Here is a 24507-nt window from a genome sequence, read left to right as displayed (position 1 = left end):
CATAAATACAAATTTTAGCTTTATTTTACATAGGATGGAAGGATTGTAACATAAAACCTGGGTATCGAATTCTTGCAGTGACACTGAATGTCAACATCTGGGCTCATAACAAAGGGAGAGCTGCACGTCTTGTCTTTCATTACTATGTATAAATATAATAATAATAATAATAATGGCCAGTCTTCGCGAGCGAAGATTTGGGAAAGGTCATTAACCCTTCGAGCCTGTGCAATTATAAGGAAGCCCTTATTAGCAGCAAGTGAATAATTTTCATTTTTTTGCCTAGAAAAGGCCACAGGTTTTAGGGCAGAGGATGCACCTTGTCCTGCACCGACCGAGCCCTGCAACAGGTCAATCCCAGTGTGGATGTGTCCAGTCCTGTCCCAGCGATGGCACCCAGGCCACGGCCACCACCGCTGCGGCATTTTTCTGTCAAGCACCGCAAATACCACAACGATAGAACAGCTCTGCTCCAGCCGCCCGGGCTGGGCGCCCCTCAGGGAGCCACCCAAGGCGAGGGCCCGAGCCTCCCCTGGGGCCGGCGGGGGTGCGGCGACCCCTCACCTGCACCGTTCCGCGCCTCTGTGGGGTCGGGCGGTGGGGTCTGGCTGCTTCCCGGCTGGATCTGGGCTCTGTCCCGGCTGGATTCGGACTGAGGGGGCGGGGCCGCTCCCGCCCCTCACGGCCCCGCCGCCCGCCAGGGGGCGCGCGCGCGCGCCTCCCAGCCCCGCCGTGACGCGAGCGGCGCGCGCCGCCGCGGTGCATGCCGGGCCGGCGGCGGGAACATGGCCAGCGACTTCTACCTGCGGTACTACGTGGGGCACAAGGGGAAGTTCGGGCACGAGTTCCTCGAGTTCGAGTTCCGCCCCGACGGTGAGAGCGGGCGGGGGCCGGGGGGCACCGGGAGGGACGGCTCTGCGCTCCCCGAGGGCTCGGGGCCGGGCCGCCCCGGCGGGGTTTAACGCGCGGCCTCTCCCCGCAGGGAAGCTGCGCTACGCCAACAACAGCAACTACAAGAACGATGTGATGATCCGCAAGGAGGTAAGTGAGGGGGGCGGCGGCGCGGGGCTCGGTTTCCCTGCTGGAATGGTGTGTGCAGGGGTTGTAGTTCCATGTTGGGATGTTGTGTCCAGGCTTACGTGCACAAGAGCGTGATGGAGGAGCTGAAGAGAATCATCGACGACAGTGAAATCACGAAGGAAGATGATGCTCTGTGGCCGCCTCCGGACAGGGTGGGCCGGCAGGTGGGTGCATCTAATCGATGCTTTAATTTCCGTGGGTAGTTTCTTGGAAGCATAACAGAACTTTCCCCTCAAGGCTGTGTTGATTCCAGCCAAAAGGGAAACAATACTACCTTAAAACCTGAGTAGTGACTCAATGGCAGCTTAGCTGGGGGAGTTAATATGATTCACAGACCTGCTGCACTCAATGTCTCTGTAATAGAAATTTGTAAAAAAAAAAAAAAAAAAGTTATCACAGTACTTAAGTATTTCGGTAACTTGTACCACAAAGCAGTAGAGTTCCCATAACCTTTTATTTTCCAGGAGCTTGAGATAGTAATCGGTGACGAGCACATCTCCTTTACCACGTCAAAAATCGGTTCACTCATTGATGTAAATCAGTCCAAGTACGTACCCTGCTTTTTTAAGTTGCTGTTGTTTTTATTTAACAGTCTATATTAAACTTGCTGATTACCGGGTACCTGTATTTTACACTGTTTCAAGGTACAGATCAGTTCCTGGGGACACTGCTCTGTGTTGCAGTGTGATGTACCAGCTGCCTTTAGACTGTGGCATTACACGTATTTTCAAATACCTTGCTATAGGAACCCTGTCAGATGTGTTCATAGGCCAAACTGACCTGCCATTCACCTGTCTGCATCAATGTCTTTGGGAGAACTGAGATTTCTGTATTTCACCAAAGCTGAAAAGATTGGCTGTCACGGTTGATTGGTTGGTTTTTTTTAATCCTAAGTGCTGTTGCTACTTGGCTTTCATGAAAAAAATGCACATTTTGTCAAGACTTAAAATATGCAAACCTGGAATGCAAAATGTTTTATCCATCAATGTAGAATGAAAAAAAATCTGTTCATGTCTAAAGTGACCTCCAGAAAGTCTCCTTACAGGCTTTGGTTTTTTTTTAATAGGTTAGTTCTATAAACTCTTCTAAAAGAGCATCAGTCTTAAACTTCTTTTGTTTTCTTTCCTTCTGTTGTGCACTGCAGAGATCCAGAAGGTTTGAGAGTATTCTACTACCTGGTCCAGGACCTTAAGTGTCTCGTCTTCAGTCTCATTGGACTGCACTTCAAGATTAAGCCAATTTAAATCAGACAAATTGAAGTTTGTATTACATTCTGTATGGGGGAATGGGTGTGGGGGGGAGGATGCTGTTCCAGCTCGTCAGGGTTTCTGGCCTGGAGCTTTTATGTATTTCACATTTTTTTGTTGTTGTTAAAAACTGTCAGTGAGTGTCCTTATTAAAAGGATGAGATTTCTTTTTAATTTTTGAGTTGTGAGAGACTGACTTCCTAACACTTCTTTTAGCATGATACACTCACTTGTATCACACACATCCTATATTTCTCTGTCTACACAGCAGTAGAAAATGGAACTAAGCCTGGCTCTGTGAAATGAAACTTCAGCCAGCTGTCAGGATAAACCTTTGTTACTGTCCTGAGCTGGCTGTTCTGTTGGCCAGCCCAAAAGTGCAAACCAGCTGACTCTGCACCTGGTACCTGGTGGTAGCAGACACGCGTCACCTTCCTCATGTCCTGTGCTCACCTGTTTGCCCCCAGAGCACAGGTGGAGAACAGGCCCCCAGGAGCCACCCAGGATCTTCACTGATGCTCCCGTCCAGCTTTGGAAAAGCTTGAAGAGCAACGTAGAATGTATTTAGTTAAGTTCTAGTCTAGCAGATCTGTTGCGCAGCATTAATTAAAAGACTGAGGGGTCTGAGACTCCCTGTGGGCTCTGAGGTTGTTCCCCACAGCAGTGCTGCCAAACTGTGCCCTTGCTTTCTCTGGCACATCTATATTTCCTAAGTAATTCCCACTGCGATTAAAAAACAATTGTTGTTAAATGGCTTTTTAAAGGTGAAAACCCTCATTGCCGGTGCCAGCCCCTCCCGCTTTCCCGCCCCTTGCCGGGGCGGTGACTGGCGCCATCTTGGCTGAGGGCAAGCGCGGCTTCGCGTCGGCTTCAGCCCGGCAGGGAGCGCCGGGCGCGGCCGCCATCTTGGCTGAGGGCACGGCCTCGGCGGGGCAGAGGGAGAAGAGAATTCCACAAAAATTCCACGGAGGAGCGGCCGGAGACCCGCGCGGCCATGGGGGTAGGTGGGACCGGGGCCGGGTCGGGCCGGGCTGATGCGATCCGGGCTGACGCCGCTCCCGCCGCCCCTTGCCTTGCAGAGGATCGGGCTGCAGCTCCGCGCCACGCTGGAGAACATCACCCGGCTGCGGGCCGAGGGCGAGGACTTCCGATGGTACCTCAAGGTGCGGCGGGGCCGGGGGTGTCACACATCCCGCATTAGTGACAGCTCTCAGCTCTCTGACTTCTGTTTTCCAGCTGAAATGTGCGAACTGCGGCGAAGTCTCTGAGAAGTGGCAGTACCTGCGGCTGATGGTGCGTGTCCCTGTAACCTGCCTCAGAACAAAAATGGGAACACGAACCCTTTAGACGAGTTTTTCAATTGCTATATGCAATTAGAGAACGCTGTCATATTCCATACTAAAAAAAATTTGGATACTGTTAATTAAAATATGCCATTGGAATGGTGACTGTTAGTGAGCAACTATTTACATCTGCTCTAAAAAAAAAAACTTTCTGTAAAAATAAAATTTGAAAACAATTTTTGAAGTGGTATCAGAATAAGGTTGTGCCTGTAAATATTTTTCTGATGCTGATGGAATATTTCTGGAGAAATTTAGGTAATTCAAGGTGAGTTAAGCATGCTAAATTAGCACTTGGAAACTGAAAAAGCAGGATAAAAGATAAGGGATAAGAGAAGGTTCCATTCTTCAGAATGATGATCCTTTTTTCTTGCATAATACTGTGTGGCAGGAATGTATTTTGAGGAATTAATAGAACATGCCTATGTGGACCAAGACATAACTATCCACTATTCCCTGTTTTAAGTCTAGAACAGAATTATTCTTTGATAATCGCAGCTTCTTGAATTACTAACCTCGTTTAAAAAAAAGCCTTCTTGTGGCAATATTTTTAAGAAGTGAAAGACTGTTGTAAAAACTGCTTTACCTTTGCAGAGGTTTCCAGTGGCTCAGCTGAAGTGCAGTCACAAATGTCTCTGCTGTCGTGGTTTTTAGGACAGTGCTCCCCTGAAGGGTGGCCGAGGCAGTGCCACGATGGTGCAGAAGTGCAAGCTGTGCTCCAGGGAGAACTCCATCGGTACGTGCTTACATGTTCAACAGGCACCATCCACTTGTCACTTTTTATCCCAAGTTTATTTTTTAGTCCCCATTTTTGCTTGTAAAGAGCATTCACCAGGGATTTCTTCCCTTGCACACCAGTGCTTGAGTTCACAACAGGTACACACTCGACCTCACGCTCATGAAGGAGACAGCAAGGCCTGGTGAGTCCAGGTTTCTGCATGAACAAAACTCATCTGCAATGTCACTTTACAAAGCATGCAAATTTTTTTTGCATTGGTAAGGTAACAAAATGGTGCAGTGTAAACTTCTCAGGAGAAGGGAGAAAAAGTGAACTCTACCTTCTGAAGGCCAGCTGCAGGAAATGCTTGGTGACTTTGTTTCTTTTGCTTTGTATAAGGAAATTTCTTTGAAAGGAGAACCTGGTGCTTGGTTTGTGCTGAATAAAACTGAAGACATAATGCAACTCACTTTTACACTTTTTTTTTGTTTTAGATATTTTAAGTCAGACAATCAAGCCTTACAATGTAAGTTTGCTTCCTCTTCTACGTAACGAGAGATAAATTAGCATTAATACTATTTTGAGTTTTTGCTTTATCATCCTCTTTCAAGAACACAAAAGAAGCTGGTATTGTTCCCTGACAGAAATTGTCTCTTGTAGACTCCTGCACAGAGTCTCAAGTGTAGAATAATCTGATACATTTCATAAGCCAACACAGAACTGTATCACTCAAATTAGAGGTGGTTAGGCCTGTATTAGCAGACTAAGAAATTCTAGTTAATGACCACCTATTAAATGAGCCCTAGGATTTTGCTGTCACTTGGGGCATCAGAGATGACAGTACTGCCTTTAAAGCAGTCCATTCCTAAACTAATGCTTGTCACTGTCTCTATTAAATGGAAACTAATGGAATTCTGGCTCAATTACAGGCTGAAGACAGTGAGAAATTCAAGACAATAGTGGAGTTTGAATGCCGAGGTCTGGAACCGGTTGACTTTCAACCACAGGTGAGATCTTACTTGTGATTTGTTTCTCAGTTTTTAAAAACACTTCTTGTAGACTCTAGAGCGATAACATACACATTGTTTGAAATGGTTCTGGAACATCCTAGACCTTCCCAAATTCCCATTCTCCCCATGGGATTCCCATTCACTTTTTTTTCTATTTCATTTGACTCCAAACAAACCCAAAAACTAACAGATAACATTAACAACTCCGGTATTCTTTGTGCCAGGAAAATCTAGCACTAGGCACACCTTGGAGTCTTACTCCAGCTGCCTTACAGGTGACTCAGCACTGCTCACCTGAACTCACCTGAGAGGTCTTCATTGCTCAGGTTATCGCAGAAGAGTCTTTCCCAAGGGGAATTGTGAGAGTGCAGCGTTGGACAGAGCACCACTGTGCTCCTTGCTGTTACAGAGAGCACATGCAGTTCAGGTTATGAACACGATTCAGTGTATGCCCTCTAAAAACCAAACAAATTTCCTTTGGGATTTGACATCACCAAAGCCACAGGGAGTGAATATTGGCGGTTTTCCACGTGAAACTTGAGCAAAGGCTGAAGATCACCGGCACTTAAAGGCTGTTGCAAAGCACACCTCAAGGTTCAGAGTTAAAGGATTTCTCCAGGGCCACGCCAGTCTGCAGTGACTCATCTGCTTGTGCACGGTCATGCCTGTTAACTCCCTGCTATATTTAACGTATTATTCCAGTCGGATTAGGTGTAAATAGACTGACAGATATAAACCTGTCTTATCCTTCCCTCAGACTGTGATGCTGGGCTAAGAAACAGCCCAAAGAAGCCAATCCTACAACGAATTTGATATAAATAGAATCCCCACTGCAGAGTGCTGCAGGAGGTCTTTATCTGTTTATTTAAGTGAAGCCCATCTTTCTGAGGAACAGAGTGGTTATTAGTTTATCCCTGTTTGAAAGCTATGCAGCCAGACCTAGGAACTCACCCCTCAAGAAAAATCTATGGGAAGACTACAAAATATAGGAGATGTTTAGAGCTCTGCATCCTAACTGTCAATTTTATTTTTATCTGGAGAAAAAAGCTTCATTAAAGCTTTTAATTTAATCTAAATTTGGTCTCTGCACTTGACTGGAGAGTATACTTGAATTCCTGAAGAGATATTTGAGTGAATCTTCTGGAGCCTAAATCAGTAAATGAGAATTTTCTGATGCCTGCATGACTTCTGCAGTTCCAAACAATTCTGTAAACTCCTTTATATTTGACATGACCCAAGCCAGCCTGGCTTCTCCACAGCCTTACATCTGGCTTTTGATTAGCACCATGGCCATAGTATTACAGTATTTTCTCCCTATTCGTGGTAGACATAATACAAACACACCTGAAGTCAATTTAAAGTGGCTTAATGCTTGCATGTCTTATTTAAATTGTAGTTACCTAAAAAAAGAAAGCAGAGAAAGTATCCTTTGGTTCTCCGGATATACACCCTCCTTTTAGACCTAGTACAGAAGCGTGTAATTCCAGTCACATGGCTCCTTGTTCCCTGGAGGGCTGGTGAGTGGCTCCAGGTGGCAAAAGCAGGGCTTCTTCTATTTTTCTGGTGTTTGTTCTGTACTGCAGCTCTGCAGTTTTGGCCCATGATGCTGATCTTCCTCTCCACCCCAGCAGTTCCCTTGAGATGGGCTTCCAGCAGTTCTAGAAGGGCCACTGTGCCCTGCAGATCATTCTCCTCGTGTTAGATCTCACCCACTCTGTGGTTTATTTAACTCCCAAGTGCTTAACCTTCCTTCAGATCCTGAAATATTTTAAAATCATGTGGCTTACTTTGCACATTCTTACACAGCTAAATGTCTGACTGGCATTAGTGGGATTTCTCTATCAAAAATGCAAGTGTAGATCCCTTGCAGAAAACCAGGAAGAAACATGGATTTTTAGCTACTTGTTAATAAAATTCTGTACTTAGAAATGGCAATGTAAGAAACCTTCCTGTATGCTACAGAAGTGGCTAGGATTTTTAAATATACAGTGAAATTTTGTGCTGAGTTACTTTCTTTAAATATGTTTCAATGATCATATTTATTATTTTCTTGGTACGACTTACTTTTAAAAACTTTCTGCAAATGTGTTTGCAGGCAGGGTTTGCTGCTGAAGGTGCAGAATCTGGCACACCTTTCAATGACATAAACCTGTTGGAAAAGGTATGTTGTCTTAGTTTCATTGGTAAATCTAATTATTTAGCTTGCTTTCCCCAAGTCACTAGTGCAAAATACACACCCTGCTCTTTCCTGTAGCCACAGGAAGGTCATAGCTGGAGAGAGGAACTGCATCAACTATGAACAACCAGTGTCATTTTAGAAGTAGGTATTTGATAACTTAGCAGCTGGCAAAGGTAGAAATGCTACTTTTATTTAAGTCACTCAGGAATTCCAAAGAGCAGGAACCTGGAATATTAAATGGCTGGGGTCATGAGAGCGGTGAATTGATTTTTCTGGGAAGATCCCTGCACATTTTTCTGTGTACAGAGGTATTAAAAAGTAATACAGACACTGTCCTTCAAAGCTCAGGATAATGACACCAGCATTGCAAATCTTCCTTGGCTGTGAGCAGGAATCTCAAGGTCAAATCTGTTCCCTGGTATCCTACTTGGCAGGGATCTGCATATCTGCTTACCCACCTGACTAAGGTATTGTAAATGATAGATAATCCTTTCACCTGCCATGGCTGCTGTCTTGTCCACTCCAGGCTGTGGACTACATATGAAAAAACCTACAACATTATATAAATAAAAACACTGAGACTGAAGGTCATTTAATTTCAGGTCGGTGCTTTTGCTTCTCTCACCTGTCAGAACTTAACTTGGTGACTGCACAGTGCTTTCCACAGAAGTCCAAGACCCAAATTTTGAGTAACATTTGGTTTCAGTTTGAATTCCAGTCTGTGTGCATTCTGTCCTCTGTGACTAACTCTGTGAAATCTTATTTCCTGCAGGATTGGAATGACTATGATGAAAAAACAAAGGAATCTGTTGGGATCTATGAAGTTACCCACAAATTTGTAAAATGCTGAAGTTCCCAGCCCTAATAAATCTTGACATGCTTATTGATGGAGGAGCTATATCCATCAGATACAAAGTTTCCTTGGAGTTTCTTTTTTTATCTGGCTGCACTTCAGAAATAGAAACCTAAGTTCATAGAATCCTTAAGGTTGGAAAAGACCTCCAAGATCACCGAGTCTGACCTTTGGCCAACATCACTAAGTTGTACTTACTGTCCCCAGCATTCTCTAATAAAGTATTTTCCACAGAGCACTTGGAGATGGCCTCAGTACAAACTGAAAACAGTACATACACCTGACTGAACTGTGCCATTTTCTTAATGCTTTTTTTTTGAAATATATATGGTTGTGGTGGACTGTAGCTTAACTACTGCACACAGTGACTGCTCAGACAACTTACAGCCCTAAAGTCTATCATGAAGAAATGGCTATGAGGATTAGTAAGGTTTGTGTTAACTGTTCCAGGGAACAGCTACACCTTTAGTAGCTTTCTGCCACTTCAAGTAAAGACACTGAGCTGAGTGTACTGAGAACACTTACCAAGCTTGACTGCTGTTGACATTTACACAGTTACAATCTTCTGAAAATCAAGTTATCTTTCCAAGTGTGTCATTAAATAAAAATCACTTTTAGTTGAAGACAGACATTGTGCTCCTTGGTGGATGCACTCACAATCTTGCCAGCTGTTCTCATGTTTAAAAACAAACAAAAAAACCCAACCCACCAAAAAAAAAAACCACAAAGGAAAAAAAAAAACCCAACCCACTTTTTAAGTGAACTTTATTCAGACTTTTGGTCTGATTATTGTTTCCTGATACATTATTTCCTTCATCTTCCCAAATGATCACCTTCCTTTCTTTGTTTAAATAAGCAAGAACAATCATGCTAAGTTTTAAAGAGAGTTTTAAAATAAGGCTTTTCAGGTGAAAACTAGAACAGCGAATTACAAGGTGCAAACAGCCCTGACTAGGAAAAGTTCATAAGCCTTCAGGCTTACCCATTAAAAGCATGCCTCTCCCCTTCCAGCACTTGCAGTTCATACTTCCAAGATATGGTATCGCTTACATTCACTGTGATAAAGAAAAAAGACACTGGGAGAGCCTGGAAGCTGAGAAATCCAAAGGAAGAGAAAAGGCAAGTAGGTTTCTGAGCCTCTGAACCTGATCTGTCACATCAGATGTGCTCAGACTTCTCTGTTCTGCTAATAGATTTGGTTGTCCAGGACAGGGGGCTGTGCTGAAAGACAGGAGCTGCATTAGCTTTACACAGATCACAAAAGCAAGTTCTACTCAGCTCTAGAGAAAGACTCATCCTTCCAGAAGAAAAAGAGTGGAAGTCAAAAGGCTTTAAAAGGCGGGAGTTCAATTTACACATACCATGTAAGTGCAGAATGCTTTCAGCAGTATTCTTTCCAACTTCTAGAAGAATCATGAGCTATGGATAAAGGGACTGCCTATACTGTATGAATTAGATCTGGCAATAAAAGAACTTTGTGGTTAATAGTAGACAGCTTTATTAAAATACAGTCTTTTCCAATCAGTTTAACAATCCATTTGATGATTGCATATCACTTAAGGCCTCCCACTTCTTTTTTTTTAGTTTCTCGGGAAGTTAAGAGTGGAAAGCCTTCAAGCAGTTGAGGCACCATCAGTTCTGATATAAATTCAAGTTTAAAGAGAAAAGTAAGTGTGAGCAGTTAGTAAGAAAGCTTACTGCAAGTGCAAATGGAACTACTCTTTCATGTTTAAAATTATTGCATGTATTTTTTTTTTTAAATCTCAGCAGTTTAAGAGTAGTATCACAGTAGTGATTTGAGTGTCTGAACACTCATGGAACACAGTTCCAAGTTCATAAACTTTTTATTTTAGATGATGTGTTTTAAGAACACATGGATCAGTTGGAACAGATGGATGTGTTACTTAATTTTACATTGTGAGTAATGTAAGTTACTCACAATTAAGCGAGTTACTTAATTTTACATTGTGACGATGCTTCCTGAAGCATCCACTCAAGGTCTGTAATTGATTTCTTTAAAATAAATACAAATTTCATAGTGAATCTAACAGTATTCAAGTTCAGTGAAGATACGTGAAGCCAATTAAGCTGGGCAGTCTCAGCCATGCTGAACACTGATCAGTATGTCAATTAGACATAGTCTGCATTTTGTACTGCAATTGTAAAGTCTTCTAATGTCTTTATGTCTAAGTATCAATCTTCTTGCCCTTTAAAACATTAAAGATATCTTCTAGTGACTTGTATATACACCGAAGGAATTCTTCACCATTCCTAGTTGGGTAAGAGGAAACATTACAACCTATCCAGTCGTCATGTACCTGATATCCTAATCCAAAGCCATCGGACACCACGGGGCCAAACCCTCCCAGCTGCACAGCTGGGCTGACCAACGTGCTTGTGGAAATGATGTTGTGATTGAGCCGAGCATAGGCCTGGTCTTGATAGAAATCAGGCAGAGCAAGCCCTTTGGATAAGGCCAAGTAGCGCAGGCCGAAGAGATGGCGGTCAAATCCCTGCCCTGTTCAAATCAAATAACAGGTATTAGAGAGATGGCTCATTTCTGTGGGAAGTAAACTCATTTATTGTGACATCACATTGTTTTTCAGCCACAAAAGAGGTCTGTAGAAGTGAGGTTCCTTTTTGTATTAGCGGGAATTACTGTTCAGAAGCCAGACATTCTGCCCTTCTCATGCACACATCCCAGGGGAAGAGGGGCTGTTTTACTGCAAGAATCAACCAGGATTATGAGAGTACACTAAAGTGCAATGTTAACAGACAATTTTAATAATACATCACATTCTTTGATTAACTATTTATCCGAACATATCCAAGTTGTTTAAAGCAGAAAAAAAGCTTTCCTAAAACTTATTAATCCAAAGAGGAAGAGGATCTTGCATCAACAGAAAGAGGCCAATTTTAGACTCTATGGGGTAATGTTCAACAGTCTATTTTACTGAAATAATAAACCAAGTTATGCTTTTGGGAAGGACAATTAAAAAAAAAAAAAAAAAAAAGAACATTTTGAAAAATGCCAGGAGTAGACTAGCCAAAAATATCAGTTTGATTTGGAAGTTGTTACAGCCTTTATCCCCTGCACGGATACAGACTTAAAGCCAAAGTTCTTGGTTGTCCTGGGGAGTACAACATGCACTAAGTTTTTATCAAATCTTCCAATACCCCAGCTGCCCTGGGGACAAAAAAAAGTATAAAAAATTCTCAACACATTAACAGTGATGTGGAAATCACGGAGGCATTCCTCTCCATCAAGAAACGAGTGTTACAGAAGGCATTTTAAACTGCAGCCTTTGGCTACTGTTTTTGTCAAGTTTACATTAGCATCAGACCGCCATCAAAATTAAATTATTTGGTTGTAAATTAAATATTTACAGACCTTTTTCATGCAAAAGCAGAAGTGTATGATCTGTTCCTACTCACCCATAGCAGCTTCTCTTGTCAAGCGGCCGTGGTACTTGGAGCACTCCACTATCAACTTCTGCAGCTCTTCTGTGCTATGTTTGGACAGTTCCTTGACAAAAGCTTCCGAGCATTTCTTGGTGTGGACAGAGGCAGGACGGATCGTTTCTGTACGGCCGTGTTTGAAAGCTGCGGTGCTGCAAGACTCGTACGTAGCGACAGTCTGGTTGTACTGGCGAAGGAAAGCCATCTGGAAGGCCAGCTGAGCCACAGCATCTGGACTCACCTTCTTCTGCTTTAGAAGCTCCTTGCCCCCTTTTTGGAACTGAATCATGTTAATAGACAGTGACTCTACAGTGGTATCGAATTTCTGTTTGGCTTTGGTAATCCCTGCTTTTAAGGCATCATTCAGCTTAAAGTCAAGTTTTTGCACTGCTTTAGAGGAGTCTACTGAAGCAGGCTGGGACTGGGGGCTGATGGCTGGTGAGTTGGTGCTGTCTTTAAAAACCTCATTCTGGAACCTGAGCACAGCCACACCATCTCCCCAGGAATGTTCAAAATTGATTCCTGCAGTGCCATCCTTGGTTATGATGAGGTTAAAGGATTTGTCATACCAGCGGTTAGCACCATCCCCATGCAACATAGTGTGGGACAAGTGCACAAAGTCTTTAATGGGAAAATCATCTAAACTTAAACAAAACACAGCAGAGTCTACTTTTTGAAGAGCTTCTTCATTGCCATTATCCAGTAGGTTCCTTCTCAGCGATGCCCACGTGTCTCGGTTTTCACCGGAGAGGTAGCCAAGAGGGAAGGCTGGGGCTGGACTGTTGTCACTAAGGATGTATTTCAAGTGTGCTTGTATCTCTGAGGGTTTCAGCATGTTTCCATCTCTATCGATAACGTCAAACACATAAAAATTTCCATTTCTCAGTACTAGTAAATGCTTTGCCTTTTCGTCTGTATAAAGCTCATCTTTCTCGAGCTTAGGCACCCGTGTGGAATTGAAAAGCCTGAAGTACTGAGACATATCCAGGGGGTAAGCATTGACCATGTAGGCACCAAACCAGGACACCGAAGAAGGCACAAATCGGATAATTTTTTTAAAGAGCTCAGTGTCACTTTTTTCTGGATTGAGGTGAAAAACCTCTGGTTCCAGATAACCAGCCCTGAAGGTCTTCATAAAACGTATGGCAGAAACAGTCATGTTCGTAGCTCGTGTGAGCTGATCGTTGTATTCCGGTTTGGGATCAGGATTAAAAGACATAAATGCATTAAAATTCAAAACAACGGGCTCACGTGCTTTTAGGTACATGTCAAACCAGGGACCTGAAAATTGAGAGTTGAAAAATAGGTCAGAACATAAAAACAGCTCACTGAGTCAGACCAGAGGTTTGTGTAGTCCAACAGTGATCATGAATAAACACACACTGAAGTGCCTACAAACACAACAAACATATGCAGTAATTCACCCAACACCTCACATTTGGAGTGGTACGTCCCTTTACCTACTCTTAAACTATTAATTTCTGCAACTCTCTGTCACTGAGGTTGAACCTTCTAGCTGGGCTGTAAGAAGGGCAACGGGTAGCTCAAGGACCTAAGTTACAATTTTAATTACAGTTTCTCACAGGTGAGTAACTAGAATTCATCTACAGTTTGAAAACCACATCTGTCATCATCACGCAGCCTTTTAACCCTGGACTTGAAAGTCTAAGGTGGAGGCAAATATACATACTTTCAGAAACCAATTTGAAGTAGAACAGGTCTTTTATGAGGCCTAAAGAAGAATAATAACTAAACAAAAAGTAATACAGACACCCCACAGCTCACGGACAAAAAGCACTGATGAACAACATAAAGCCACCAGTTAAACCCTTAGATGCTGTTCAAAGTGAATGGAAAGTTAAATACAACAAACCAAACAGCAGTTTTTGTAAAATAATCTGGTGTTCTCCACAGAATTTATCGTAGCTAACACCCTTAGAGGAGGCCTCAACAGAGAGCAAGGACAGAAGTGCATTCACTGGGCAACACGGCAACTTCTACTTCCATAGGTATTTGAATATTTCCACCTCTGCTGTTATCTATCCAATACTTCCATAAGCAGACACTTCTACGTGGAAGTCAGTGGAAACAGTATAATCAAAAATCTATACGCATGCTCTCCCTCTCCTAATGTGCTTTTCCTTTATTCTCATTTTTCTCTTTCTGTTGCTTCTTTTGTTTGTGTCTTCAGAAGATTATGGTTTTGTAGTTTTAGGGGTTTTTAAGTCCAGAGCACTGACCACTTCTGCCTCTCAAACTTAGTTATACTCTCTGACCCCTTCCCTCCCTTAGAGTTTAGTTTTCTTACTAAATAACATGGAATTATTTGGAAATGATTGTTTTAGTTTCCTTAAGGGAGCTACTAGATAAGCTGCTCTTTAACCTCAACCTAAACAGACAGCCAGTGTTCACAGCATGTTATTCCAAGTTTATGGATTACTTAAGCTTCAGCCTATTATATTTGTAGCATAATGAGATGTTACCAAGCATGATGACCAACAGACTTCTCCAAAACCCAGCAGGCCAGCGTACCTGTGATGTAACTAGTATGCTTGTTCTGATTGTCTTGAGCAACCAGTTGCTCATGTAGCTCTCTTCCAATTCCCTTTTCAAAGGCATGAGCGAGTTCTTCAGTTTTCCTGCAGCAATCAAGAGAATAGTCAAAATGCTGTCACAGTCCTATTTTTCATCTGTATCACTTGGCTCTGAAGCAGCACATGACAGTGCAATATGTGTTTGTCCATACCTGAATTGGTCATCATTTAAAAGTGGTTTCTGGGCATTCAAGTATCTCACAACTGTATCTTCCAGTTTGGGAACAGGCAGTCTGGAGGAAGTGGAACACAGACACAATGCACTTTATGAGCAAGGGTACAAATGAAGCTTGAGTTTCTTACAGAGTAGCCTCCCTTCTTCCCTATCCTTCCTAATACTATTATAAATACTACACTATATATATATATACATATATATATATGGATAATATAATACATATTCTCCAAATGTCTCATAAGTTTCTTGTGGAATAAGAGAACTAGGGGAATAGACAGATACGGGTCAGCACAGCCTACAATACTTGGGAAACAAGGCAGAGAAGCAACTTGACCGGCTTGTTACAAAGGTACTGCGGTGATGGGTGTTAACCCCTCACAGGGAACACAGTGACAGGAACCACTGCCCAGAGAAGCAGCTCCGCAGAAGGTTGCCAGCCCTGCTTCAGCCCTTCCCCTCACTGCGGGGTGCTGGACATCTGCTTTCTTACAAATTTCCTATCGAGTGTATCTTTGCCAACTTCCTCTCAGAACAAAAAAAAAAAACATTTTCCTTACTATAAAACAATCCCGATACACTCCCGGGGTTCCTTTGCGACCCAAAGGGATGTTTCAGAAGCAGGCTTACAACCATATTTACACTTCATCCCTCCGCAGGGAGAGCGGGAAGCGCACAGCTCGGAGCCGAGGGAGGACATTCCCTCAGCCCCCGCCTCAGCGCGGACACCCCACACGGCCCCCGCCCCGCGCCCTCGGAGCGCAGCCCGGGGCACTCCCCGCGGGTGTCCCGGGACCCGCCGTACCTGGGCAGGCTCCTCTGGTAGTGCATGGTGGGCACGATGCTGCGGTGCAGGAACTCGGCAGCGCCCGCGCTGCTGTACCCGCGCCGCCCGCGGCCCGAGGCCGCCCTCAGCAGCTGCCGGGCCGCCATGATAGCAGCGCGTCAGCGCCGCCCGCCACGCTCGGCACCGCCCGCCCCCGCCGGCACCGCCCGACCCCCTCGGCACCGCCCGCCACGCTCGGCACCGCCCGCCCCCGCCGGCACCGCCCGTCCCCCTCGGCACCGCCCGTCCCCCTCGGCACCGCCCGCCATCCGCGGCACCGGCCACCACCCTCTGCACCGCCCGCCTTCCCCGGCACCGCCCGCCATTCTCGGCACCGCCCGCCCCTGCCGGCACCGCCCGCCTTCCCCGGCACCGCCCGCCATCCTCGGCACCGCCCGCCTTCCCCGGCACCGCCCGCTATGCCCGGCACTACTCGCCATTCTCGGCACCGCCCGTCGCTGCCCCCGGCAAGGAGGGAGGAAAACGAATCCTTTTCCCTGTTATTATTCCATTAAGAAAGTCGATTCGATGCGCGCCGTCAAGGCAGCAAGGTTATCAGGGTATTGGAAAATGTCTGGAGTGGCGCGGTAACGCCATAGCCGTTAATAAAGTTTGCAGTAATAAAATTTGCATTGATTAAATTTGCATTGAGAAGTTAAATCAGAAACACGATATTCAATAATAAAACTATTAATGCATTAATAAAGTTTCCTGCAATCCTCTTGTTTTGACAGCACTCTTGTTCAACATGCAGACTCCACTTACTTTTCCTCTCTCTCTTTTTTTTTTTGTGTGTGTGTGTGTATCCATATGTCCTACTCTTTATACAGGATTCAGATCCTGCCTCCAAGAGAGCAGTTTAATCCCTCTTGAGCTTTTTTAGTCATACGTGAGCGTGTACAATTCTATATCACAGTATAAAATGTAAAATTGTGAACGCACGTTGTATTTTTGTTGTATTGTGTCCAATATTTTCCGTAAAAACACTGAATAATATTAGAATATCCCAGAAGCTCCGGAAATGCTCTCGTAAGAAAGCGTGGCACAGAAAATGGTGATGAGGAGTGTATTTTTATCAGATACTCACCAGCATAAAAATCAGCGTTGGGATTGAATGCGGACACAGCAAAGGAAAGGAAAGCAATCCCTGTGGCTTAGTCTCATAATCCTCTGAAAGTAAATTGGCCCTACCCTAATCAACATAGTGGTTGGAAGAAAAGTGAAATCATTTCACTTCCAAGACAATAAATGCCAAATGCCAGAAGATGTCCTTGCATGTTTCAGTCTGCAGCTGTTTCCTGTTCAATGTGTGTCTCTTACACTGCTCATTCAGCCTTTTTTTGGCCATGATAACGAAAAACCCCAGCCTGCTTTAATTAATGAAGTCCAGTTTCACCTAGCTTGCCCTGTTGTGATAGTCCTGTTCCAAATGTTACCTGCCCTACCCTTTAGGAGAACGGCAGTAATGTTCCTGTTCCCTGTGTGAGTGCTGACTTGTAGAGTTCCCTTTCCAGGTTTGGGTGTCCAGACCCCAAATTCAGAGACTGAGGAATGCACCGTCTTTCTCCCAGGAGTGTCACTTTGTTTTGAACTAGTCTTGTTTTAGAAATACTACTGCATTCTGTTCTAATTTTCCAGAGCCCCCTAATCTTCTTCCAGGCTCTTAATGATGTAGTTGATAATAGGATTGTTGGTATTAATTTGGAACAATAACGCCAGCTGCTTGCTTGGTGGCTATTGGCAGAGGGGTGACCTTGCAGGTCAGCTAAGCAGAACTGGAAGTGCTTTGATCTGATCTATACAGAGCCAGATCTGTCCACCCGAACAAGAGGAGTGAGGGAATTCTCTCCTCATGGGATGCTGATTCTTCCCCGCAGAGCACGGAGCACAGCATGGCGGTGGCTTTGGATGCAATCCTCGCTCGGATCAAGGATGTTTGTAAAAGGAATGGTTTGCTCATCCTCTCCGTGTTGTCCGTCACCATCGGCTGTCTCCTTGGATTCTTCCTGAGGACGAGACGACTCTCCCAGCAGGTAAGAGTGGGCACGGCAGCAACACTGCGGAGAAAATACCACACTTACGTAACAGAAGACATATGGAACTTGTGCAACTTCAGCACGGGCTTTGGAACACAAAAATTGTGTCTATATATTTGTTAAATTAGTTTAATTTCATCTGTTTGTTAATCTAAGTTGGTCTTTGGGTCCTTTCACACGTTCTCAAACAATACATCAGCAAAGGGTTCTGGTCTCTAAGACACCTGGTAAGTGTAGCATAAACACAGAATGTTGCAAGTATGGATAATAATAGTGGACATTTAAGCTAGAAGAGATGTAGCATCTAATATAGACCTGGAAAAACTGGTACTGCAATATATTGGATTTTACATTATTTTGGAATGTGTATATCTAAAGAAAACACTGGGAATATTTTCCAGCATCAGATGCACAGAGGTGCAGATGTTTATATCCCAGCAATGGCGTTCCATGTTAACAAATTTAAGATTTCCCATCATTAGCAGACCATGAAGTCACTTGGGGCTTTCTCCCCCAGCACACTTCAACCAAGCCCTTGGGGGTGCTCATTTCTGCTGCATTAGTCAGACAGACCAGACGACAACCTGCATTGCTGAATGTGTTGTTTGAGCACAAAATATAAATCTCGGTTAAAAAATATGGCATTTAGTAAATGCAACCAAACTAAACCTGTTCTGTTTTCTGCTATGGCAAACCACTGTCTGAGCATCGTTTGTGTCCAAGCAGTAGCTTCATACATACGTAGGAAAACACACAAAATACAGAATGAGGAGATTATTCAGAGCAACCTATTAACAACAGTCCTCAAGTGATGACATATTTAATTTCTGTCTTCCTTTGTAAAGGAAGGGTGTTTATTGAATAGCAACACATTATGTAATCTAATTAATTTTAAAATGATCTTTTGAAGCCTGCTATCTTTGCCACCTTACATGCCAAAGCTGCAGATTTTACCCGTGTTATCTGATCCCCAGCTCTGGCAGCACTGGTGAAGGCAGACAGTCTTTAGCTCAAAACAATAAGCATCTCTTCATGTATTTCTAGGAAATTAGTTACTTCCAGTTTCCTGGTGAGTTACTGATGAGGATGCTGAAAATGCTGATTCTCCCACTGGTTGTCTCAAGGTAAGTGAGGACAACAATAGTTCCAATAACTTTTCATGTTTCCTAAATGAGACTTGTCATCGCCACTGTTTTACTTGTGACTGAATTAAGTGACAGTGCCAGAGGCATCACTGACTGCTGTGCATTTGCATTTATAGTGGAGCCATGAACATGTTTTTTAATCAATAGGATCATTTCTGCAGTATCTCGTACAGCTATTATTGGCTTTAAAATTAATGTGCGGGGGCTTTTATTGTTTTCTTTTTCCCTTGTCATGGGAGGACTTTTTCTTTCAAGCTAACTAGAAGTTAAATATATGGAATAAATAACCCACCTTATCAAAAAACCCACCTTAAGTCTAAATTATTGAAACAATACACTGTTCAAATAAGATGGAAAAGCCCAGTTATTTATCGTGTCCTGCAGTATTTTGAGAGATGTGCTGTAATATGATGAATATTGAAAAAACCCTGTGTCTCCAGTGAACTAATAGTATATACCTGGCTTCAGCTGGAAGTGAAAGTGATTTCTCAGTACATTAAAGGCAGAACCTTTAATGGTGCCACTTTACTGGTAGCAGAATTAATGATCTAGATCCTGTTCTGATGGACAGTGCATGGGAGCTGCCTTTGCAGTGGGAGGGCATGACTTAGGAGAGGTTTGTCTCTCCTCTGAGCTTGATTGTCTTCCAACTGACTACAGTCCCAACCACACACCAATTATGGATGGCCAATGCTAACTTGTGTGCCCAGTGCTTAGGGAAGATATAAGAAGAGTAACAAAGCTAACTTTACCAGACCTGAGAAAAAATTATTGCAATATTTGGTGCCTTTCCTTGAAGCCTCAGTTTCTGAAACCTAACACACACACCAAGACCTCATCTTCCACTTTAAGAAAGAATAAGTTTGTAGTCTTCAGAATGAAGAGAGTTGCTGCAAATTAACACAACTGAGCACTAATTTTAGTTTTAAATTATCTGCCTTTAGATCTGCCTTCTCATGGTCTTTCACAGAACGAAGCTGAGTCATGGTGCTCTGTGCATGAAACTGTTCACGTGGCCATAGACTCACTCCGGTTCTGTCCCAGGCAGCAAGACAACATCAAGACAAAACATGTCAAAAGATTTTTTTTTGAGAGGTGGAAGGAGAGTTTTCCAATGAAAACAAGAGTCTCACAGGAATAAGGAGGACAGAAAAGGGTTGGAGCAGATTCACATGCCCTTCCCTAAAATGTGTACTTCTTTAGATCCTCTTGTATTTTTTAGAGATGTCAGGAAGAGCAACAGCACAGTAGGAGATAGCTACTCTGACACAGCCTGTGATGGCTCAGGTTACCTACAGATGTGTCAGGAGTGAACCTCTGAGCCTGACAAGAAACTTTGCAGACCCTCAAATGGATTAACTCCCCTTGCACGACAGTATGAGTCCATCTCTGTGTGTAACAAACTATCACTTGCTATTGCAAACTGAAATGTCAGGGGTTTGCAAGTAAAAACTACTCAATGCAGTTAAATTTTCCACACATCCATTTTATAAAATCAGTAAACCCATGCTCTGTACTTTTACCAATCTGCATGCACATTTAAACTACATTTCTTTGTGGATCTGGAATATTTTCAGCCTGTCCTGCCAGAGCAAAGGCATTTAAATTATCTTTTAAATTACTCTCTATTATTGTTTACAAAAGCCAGAGGTACAGCACCATGAAAAGAGCTCTAAATATTGCTCTCCTAGTTGAAATTAATGCAAGTTTTTCCTTATATACACAAAGAAAAAAATTACTTGTAAAGAAATAGAAATAGCTTTCTAATCTAAGAAAGGAAGATTAAAAGGACTGAGTGCAAAATACTCCATCTCCAAGTCTAGAGTTTATTTTGAAGGGTTGCAGCAGAAGTAAAATGTGGTAACTGTGTGGGTCAGAAGACTGACAATAGACTAGAAAAATCTTGCACTTACAGGCCACTAGCACAGATCCAGCCTTTTACAGAAATGCCTGAAAATGTGTACGTTCCCTCTTGACCTGATAGTTAGAGAGTAAAACAGGAACTTTGCAGATTGTATCCATTAGGAATGAGGAAATTATGATATAGTCAGGTATCTCTGAATGGTGTTTATTTTAAAAGTTCCCTGGAAGCAGAAGAAATCAGTTGAACAACTTGAGACTGTTTCTTCAATGGACAGTTTCTTGTTTTACCCAACTCTGTCCCAGCACCTGGAAGTGCTCTATCCCACAGCTCCCACACCTGTTCTGATGTCTCCTGTCACCCATGGTCTTACTTCTTTTTTTCTCACAGACAGAAAAATCTTGGAAAAGCAATCACCACCCGCTAGCCTGCCAGTTTGAGCCCTGCATGAGCTTTTGGTTTTGTTATGGCCTGGACCTTCATTAGGGAAGGGGGTTGATATTATTTCAGTTACCTGGTTACATAAAAAAGCTTCACAGCATCACAGAACGACTCTGGAATAACTATATATTTATTGCACCCATCCTCTGCCTGAGCTCTAGCCCTGCTCATACCTATTAGTATCCTCTTTGTCTCATTTATAGAGTTTGCTTTTCTTGGTGATGATGACAAGTACCCACACAACAGAGGATGCCACTTCTGTTAGCAACAGAAATTTAAAAATCAGACAAACAGTCCGACAGATTGTGTCTGCCCTGGGGATACTCAGTGCTGGCTGTTACAAAATTTTAGACCCTGTAGTTACCAGATGTACAGAGCTTACTATATGTATAAACATAGGTACTATTCTTAAACCTGGGAATGGGAATATTAAGAGAGATGAGAGAGAAGAGGAGCCAGATCTGAATTCATAGTTACACACTTAGGCACTGCCTGAGCTCCTACTGCAGTTGGACAGAGAGGTGTCCTCAACAAGCCTGAAATATCAGCTGCAGGGGATCTGAAGTTCCCTGATTCTCTCTGAGACAGTGTCTCCAATCCTCATTTGACAGCTGCAGTGCAAATAGGATATTTTCTCCCTTACGTGCAAAAGGTTTCAACACATATCTCAGGTTTTTATCAAGTGTGGCAGAGGTGTCTCCCTGTGCATCCTGCTCCGAGAATTCGGAGATGTTAAAAAAACCACTGGGCCGAGTCTGCAGACAGTTCCCGCTGCTCAGGTTTGTTAAACCTTTCCCGGCACCTCCTGCACTTCCCGGCGCGGGCAGAGGCCCGGGCTGCGATACCGCCCGCGGCCACCAGGCGGCTCCGCTGGGACACCGAGGGACCGCATCCCGGGGATTGCCGGGACCACTGATGGGATCCTGCATCCCGGGCATCGCCGGGACCACTGATGGGATCCTGCATCCTAGCGACTGCCAGTCCCACGGCCTGGGTTCCTGCATCCCAGGGATTGCCGGTACCACTGATTGGATCCTGCATCCCAGGGATTGCTAGTACCACGGCCTGGGGTCCTGCATCCCAGGGATTGCCGGTACCCTCCACTCTCTTTCACTATGGTTAATTATAAACTTACACAGACACACACGCACATGTGATTCCTTCACCTGCTTCCAGGACAAGTTGATTGCCACGGATACCTATTCATCACTTTACTTTCTCAACTTCTTAAATGCTTGAAGTAATCCAATCTGATCTTCAGGCGTCTGCATGATGCAAAAAACTTGGAGAGGAACAAGCACTCAACTTTGCCACTAATACCTTCTCACTTTTGCTAAAGATGATACAAACCCTCTGCCCCCCTCCTGTCTGTGCCAGCAGTGCCAGGCACAGCACTGGCTCGGGCACAGCACTGGCTCGGGCACAGCACTGGCTCAGGCACAGGCCAACCATGTACTGTGACACAACTCATGGGCTGTCACCTCCCTTCAGAGCATCTTCGTCCTTGTGCCTATTCCCTGCCCCACCGCCCTCATCTCACATTACCGGCTTTGTAATGAGCAGTGTCCACCAGGCCAGAAACTTGATTTCGAGTAAGCTGAAAAACTTCAGTATTTTGGGAAAGCAGGTACTGAAACCTGGGCTGCTACAACTTCTTATCTTGTTTTGAGTGATGTTTTGAAGAAGTTGCAAACTTTGACTGAAAAATTTAGCATTGCTGAGGCATTTATAATGCTGCTGTTTGGCATGGATTCCTTGTGGCAGGCAGAGAGGCCACACTGTGGCACTTACCCCAAAAAGAAATTCCCCTCTCCCTTTCTGTTCGGAGGTGCCGGTGAGCCCACAGGGCAGGCCAGGTCTGGCTCCCAGCACTGCAGAGCTCAGGGCAGGCAGAACCACCACAGGCACCAGACCCCAGGCAGAACCACCACAGGCACCAGACCCAAGTGCAAACCGTGTGTGCTGCAGAGCTGGGAGGAAGGTTGGAGGAGAGGCAGGGCTTGCAGCTCCTGGTTCTTTTGCAAGCTAACACCAGAAGCCCACACGTGATTTCTCTCCTGCATTCAATATACACTTTCACAGACCTTACAGGAACTTAACTCTCTCTTTTGGAGCCTTCCATCCCCTCTGCATAATTTCAGAGAAAAATTAATTACAATGTTATCAGCAAGGGCTCTCACAGACACAGCGTTTGACTACACAAGTCTTGCTTCTCCAGAAAAGCAGGCTGAAGCCAGACTTACACAGGTTTACACTAGCTGAACCTACTGACTTCTCTTTGTCCTGTATGTCTACTTATATATGTAATAGAAAGTTATATCCTTTATATCCTTTTATTTCAGCACCCTCCTTGTTTATATGATTAAGTTTTTATCTGGTAATAGATACAGGGCTGAGTTTTCTATAGCTATGATTAGCAGTAAGCAGTGAGAGTGCTTGTGGGAAAGAATTGTCAGGGCAGACTTGAGCTGTTCAGCTGGTTACCCCAGGGAATATTCGCTTGTTTTCCTAAGATTATGATGATTATTAAATTTAGTATTTATTTACCACCGACCATTTTCTAGATATTTAAGAAGTAATCAGAAGCAAAGACTTGATCCTTTTCCATGTGCAGACCTTGTTAAAGAACTATTGTTCCCTTTAAAGCTAAACAACTGACTTGACCAGTATTTTTTAAATTATAAAGCTTGTTCCTCTGAGTATGTTTTGCCTGATACAAGCAAGTATATACTAATAAAATTTTATATTTATTCAAAGGCTCACTTGGGGGGTAGTAATAAATATTGGTTACTATTGTAGTTTTGTTGATGAATTAAATACGATATGCTAAATATAGAACTGTGTTTGTTTAAGGGGATTCCTGTCCATAATGCCATCAGTTCTGGTAATCCTTCGTCCTTCTGCTCAGATTCCCAAGTTGGCGATTCTTATTCATGCTGTTAAAGCCTGGTATTTAATTAGAAACTACTCTGTTATAGTACTCTTTTCCCCATATATTTTTTCCCACAGCTCTCTGCTTTGGGGAACACAGTAGCATTTTTACATCCCACTAATGACAAATATTGCTCATTGTGTTCTGATGGAATCCTGCCACTGTTCGGCCTCATTGGGCCATCCCAAACTTTGCCTCTCAGAACTCATCAGTTCATCTGGAGAGCTGATAATTCTGTGAACTGTGCAAGAGGACGTGGGGATGCTGTGGGTGCAGACTGGGGATGCTGTGGGTGCTGGGTGGAGGTCCTGTGGGTACAGGCTGGGGATGCTGTGGGTGCAGGCTGGGGATGCTGTGGGTGCTGGGTGGAGGTCCTGTGGGTACAGGCTGAGGATGCTGTGGGTGCAGGCTGGGGATGCTGTGGGTGCAGGCTGCAGGTGCTGTGGTTGCAGGCTGGGGATGCTGTGGGTGCTGGGTGGAGGTCCTGTGGGTACAGGCTGAGGATGCTGTGGGTGCAGGCTGGGGATGCTGTGGGTACAGGCTGGGGATGCTGTGGGTGCAGGCTGAGGATGCTGTGGGTGCAGGCTGGGGATGCTGTGGGTGCAGGCTAG

At 44.0% G+C, this 24507-nt stretch overlaps 4 protein-coding genes and 1 long non-coding RNA gene across 8 annotated transcripts in view; 3 read left to right on the top strand and 2 right to left on the bottom strand.

Annotated features, from left to right (window-relative positions):
- LOC108492741 overlaps positions 1-693 on the bottom strand; it is an 18356-nt gene extending 17663 nt beyond the window's left edge. For both annotated transcript variants that reach the window (XR_001873207.1, XR_001873208.1), the window contains exon 1: positions 565-693. This is a non-coding gene — a long non-coding RNA (uncharacterized LOC108492741). The remainder of the gene's footprint in view (positions 1-564) is intronic.
- A 47-nt stretch (positions 694-740) lies between these two features.
- On the top strand, positions 741-2506 carry MAGOH (mago homolog, exon junction complex core component). The gene is made up of 5 exons (XM_017805344.1): positions 741-873; positions 983-1041; positions 1134-1244; positions 1545-1627; positions 2225-2506. The coding sequence occupies exons 1-5, from the start codon at positions 786-788 to the stop codon at positions 2322-2324; spliced, it is 441 nt and encodes a 146-aa protein (XP_017660833.1). The 5' UTR covers positions 741-785; the 3' UTR covers positions 2325-2506.
- Positions 2507-3162: 656 nt separating this feature from the next.
- Positions 3163-8751, top strand: CUNH1orf123 (chromosome unknown C1orf123 homolog). Of its 3 annotated transcripts, none has more exons than XM_017805343.1 (8): positions 3163-3327; positions 3407-3480; positions 3564-3620; positions 4322-4403; positions 4880-4911; positions 5315-5392; positions 7491-7556; positions 8347-8665. In XM_017805343.1, exons 2-8 carry the CDS (start codon positions 3478-3480, stop codon positions 8422-8424), a joined length of 396 nt encoding a protein of 131 aa, XP_017660832.1. In that variant the 5' UTR covers positions 3163-3327; positions 3407-3477; the 3' UTR covers positions 8425-8665. The 3 variants fall into 3 exon arrangements, with proteins under 3 accessions (XP_017660832.1, XP_017660830.1, XP_017660831.1); XM_017805341.1 differs by having other exon boundaries at positions 3188-3327; positions 3407-3490; positions 8347-8751; XM_017805342.1 differs by lacking the exon at positions 3407-3480 and having other exon boundaries at positions 3196-3327.
- A 424-nt stretch (positions 8752-9175) lies between these two features.
- CPT2 (carnitine palmitoyltransferase 2) lies at positions 9176-15613 on the bottom strand. Its single transcript, XM_017805335.1, has 5 exons — positions 15461-15613; positions 14633-14713; positions 14419-14525; positions 11863-13167; positions 9176-10945 (listed from the first exon to the last, which is right to left on the bottom strand). The coding sequence occupies exons 1-5, from the start codon at positions 15586-15588 to the stop codon at positions 10614-10616; spliced, it is 1953 nt and encodes a 650-aa protein (XP_017660824.1). The 5' UTR covers positions 15589-15613; the 3' UTR covers positions 9176-10613.
- A 1760-nt stretch (positions 15614-17373) lies between these two features.
- The window catches only part of SLC1A7 (solute carrier family 1 member 7), a 48444-nt gene continuing 41310 nt past the window's right edge, over positions 17374-24507 (top strand). Inside the window, exons 1-2 of the mRNA XM_017805337.1 lie at positions 17374-17514; positions 18562-18641. Coding sequence (XP_017660826.1) covers positions 17374-17514; positions 18562-18641 — 221 coding nt within the window. The remainder of the gene's footprint in view (positions 17515-18561; positions 18642-24507) is intronic.

Source organism: Lepidothrix coronata, unplaced genomic scaffold (genome assembly GCF_001604755.1).
Source record: "Lepidothrix coronata isolate B3197 unplaced genomic scaffold, Lepidothrix_coronata-1.0 Scaffold12, whole genome shotgun sequence".
Taxonomy (NCBI): domain Eukaryota; kingdom Metazoa; phylum Chordata; class Aves; order Passeriformes; family Pipridae; genus Lepidothrix; species Lepidothrix coronata.
Note: the sequence above shows the minus strand (reverse complement) of the source record. Positions and strands in the feature narration are given on the sequence as shown.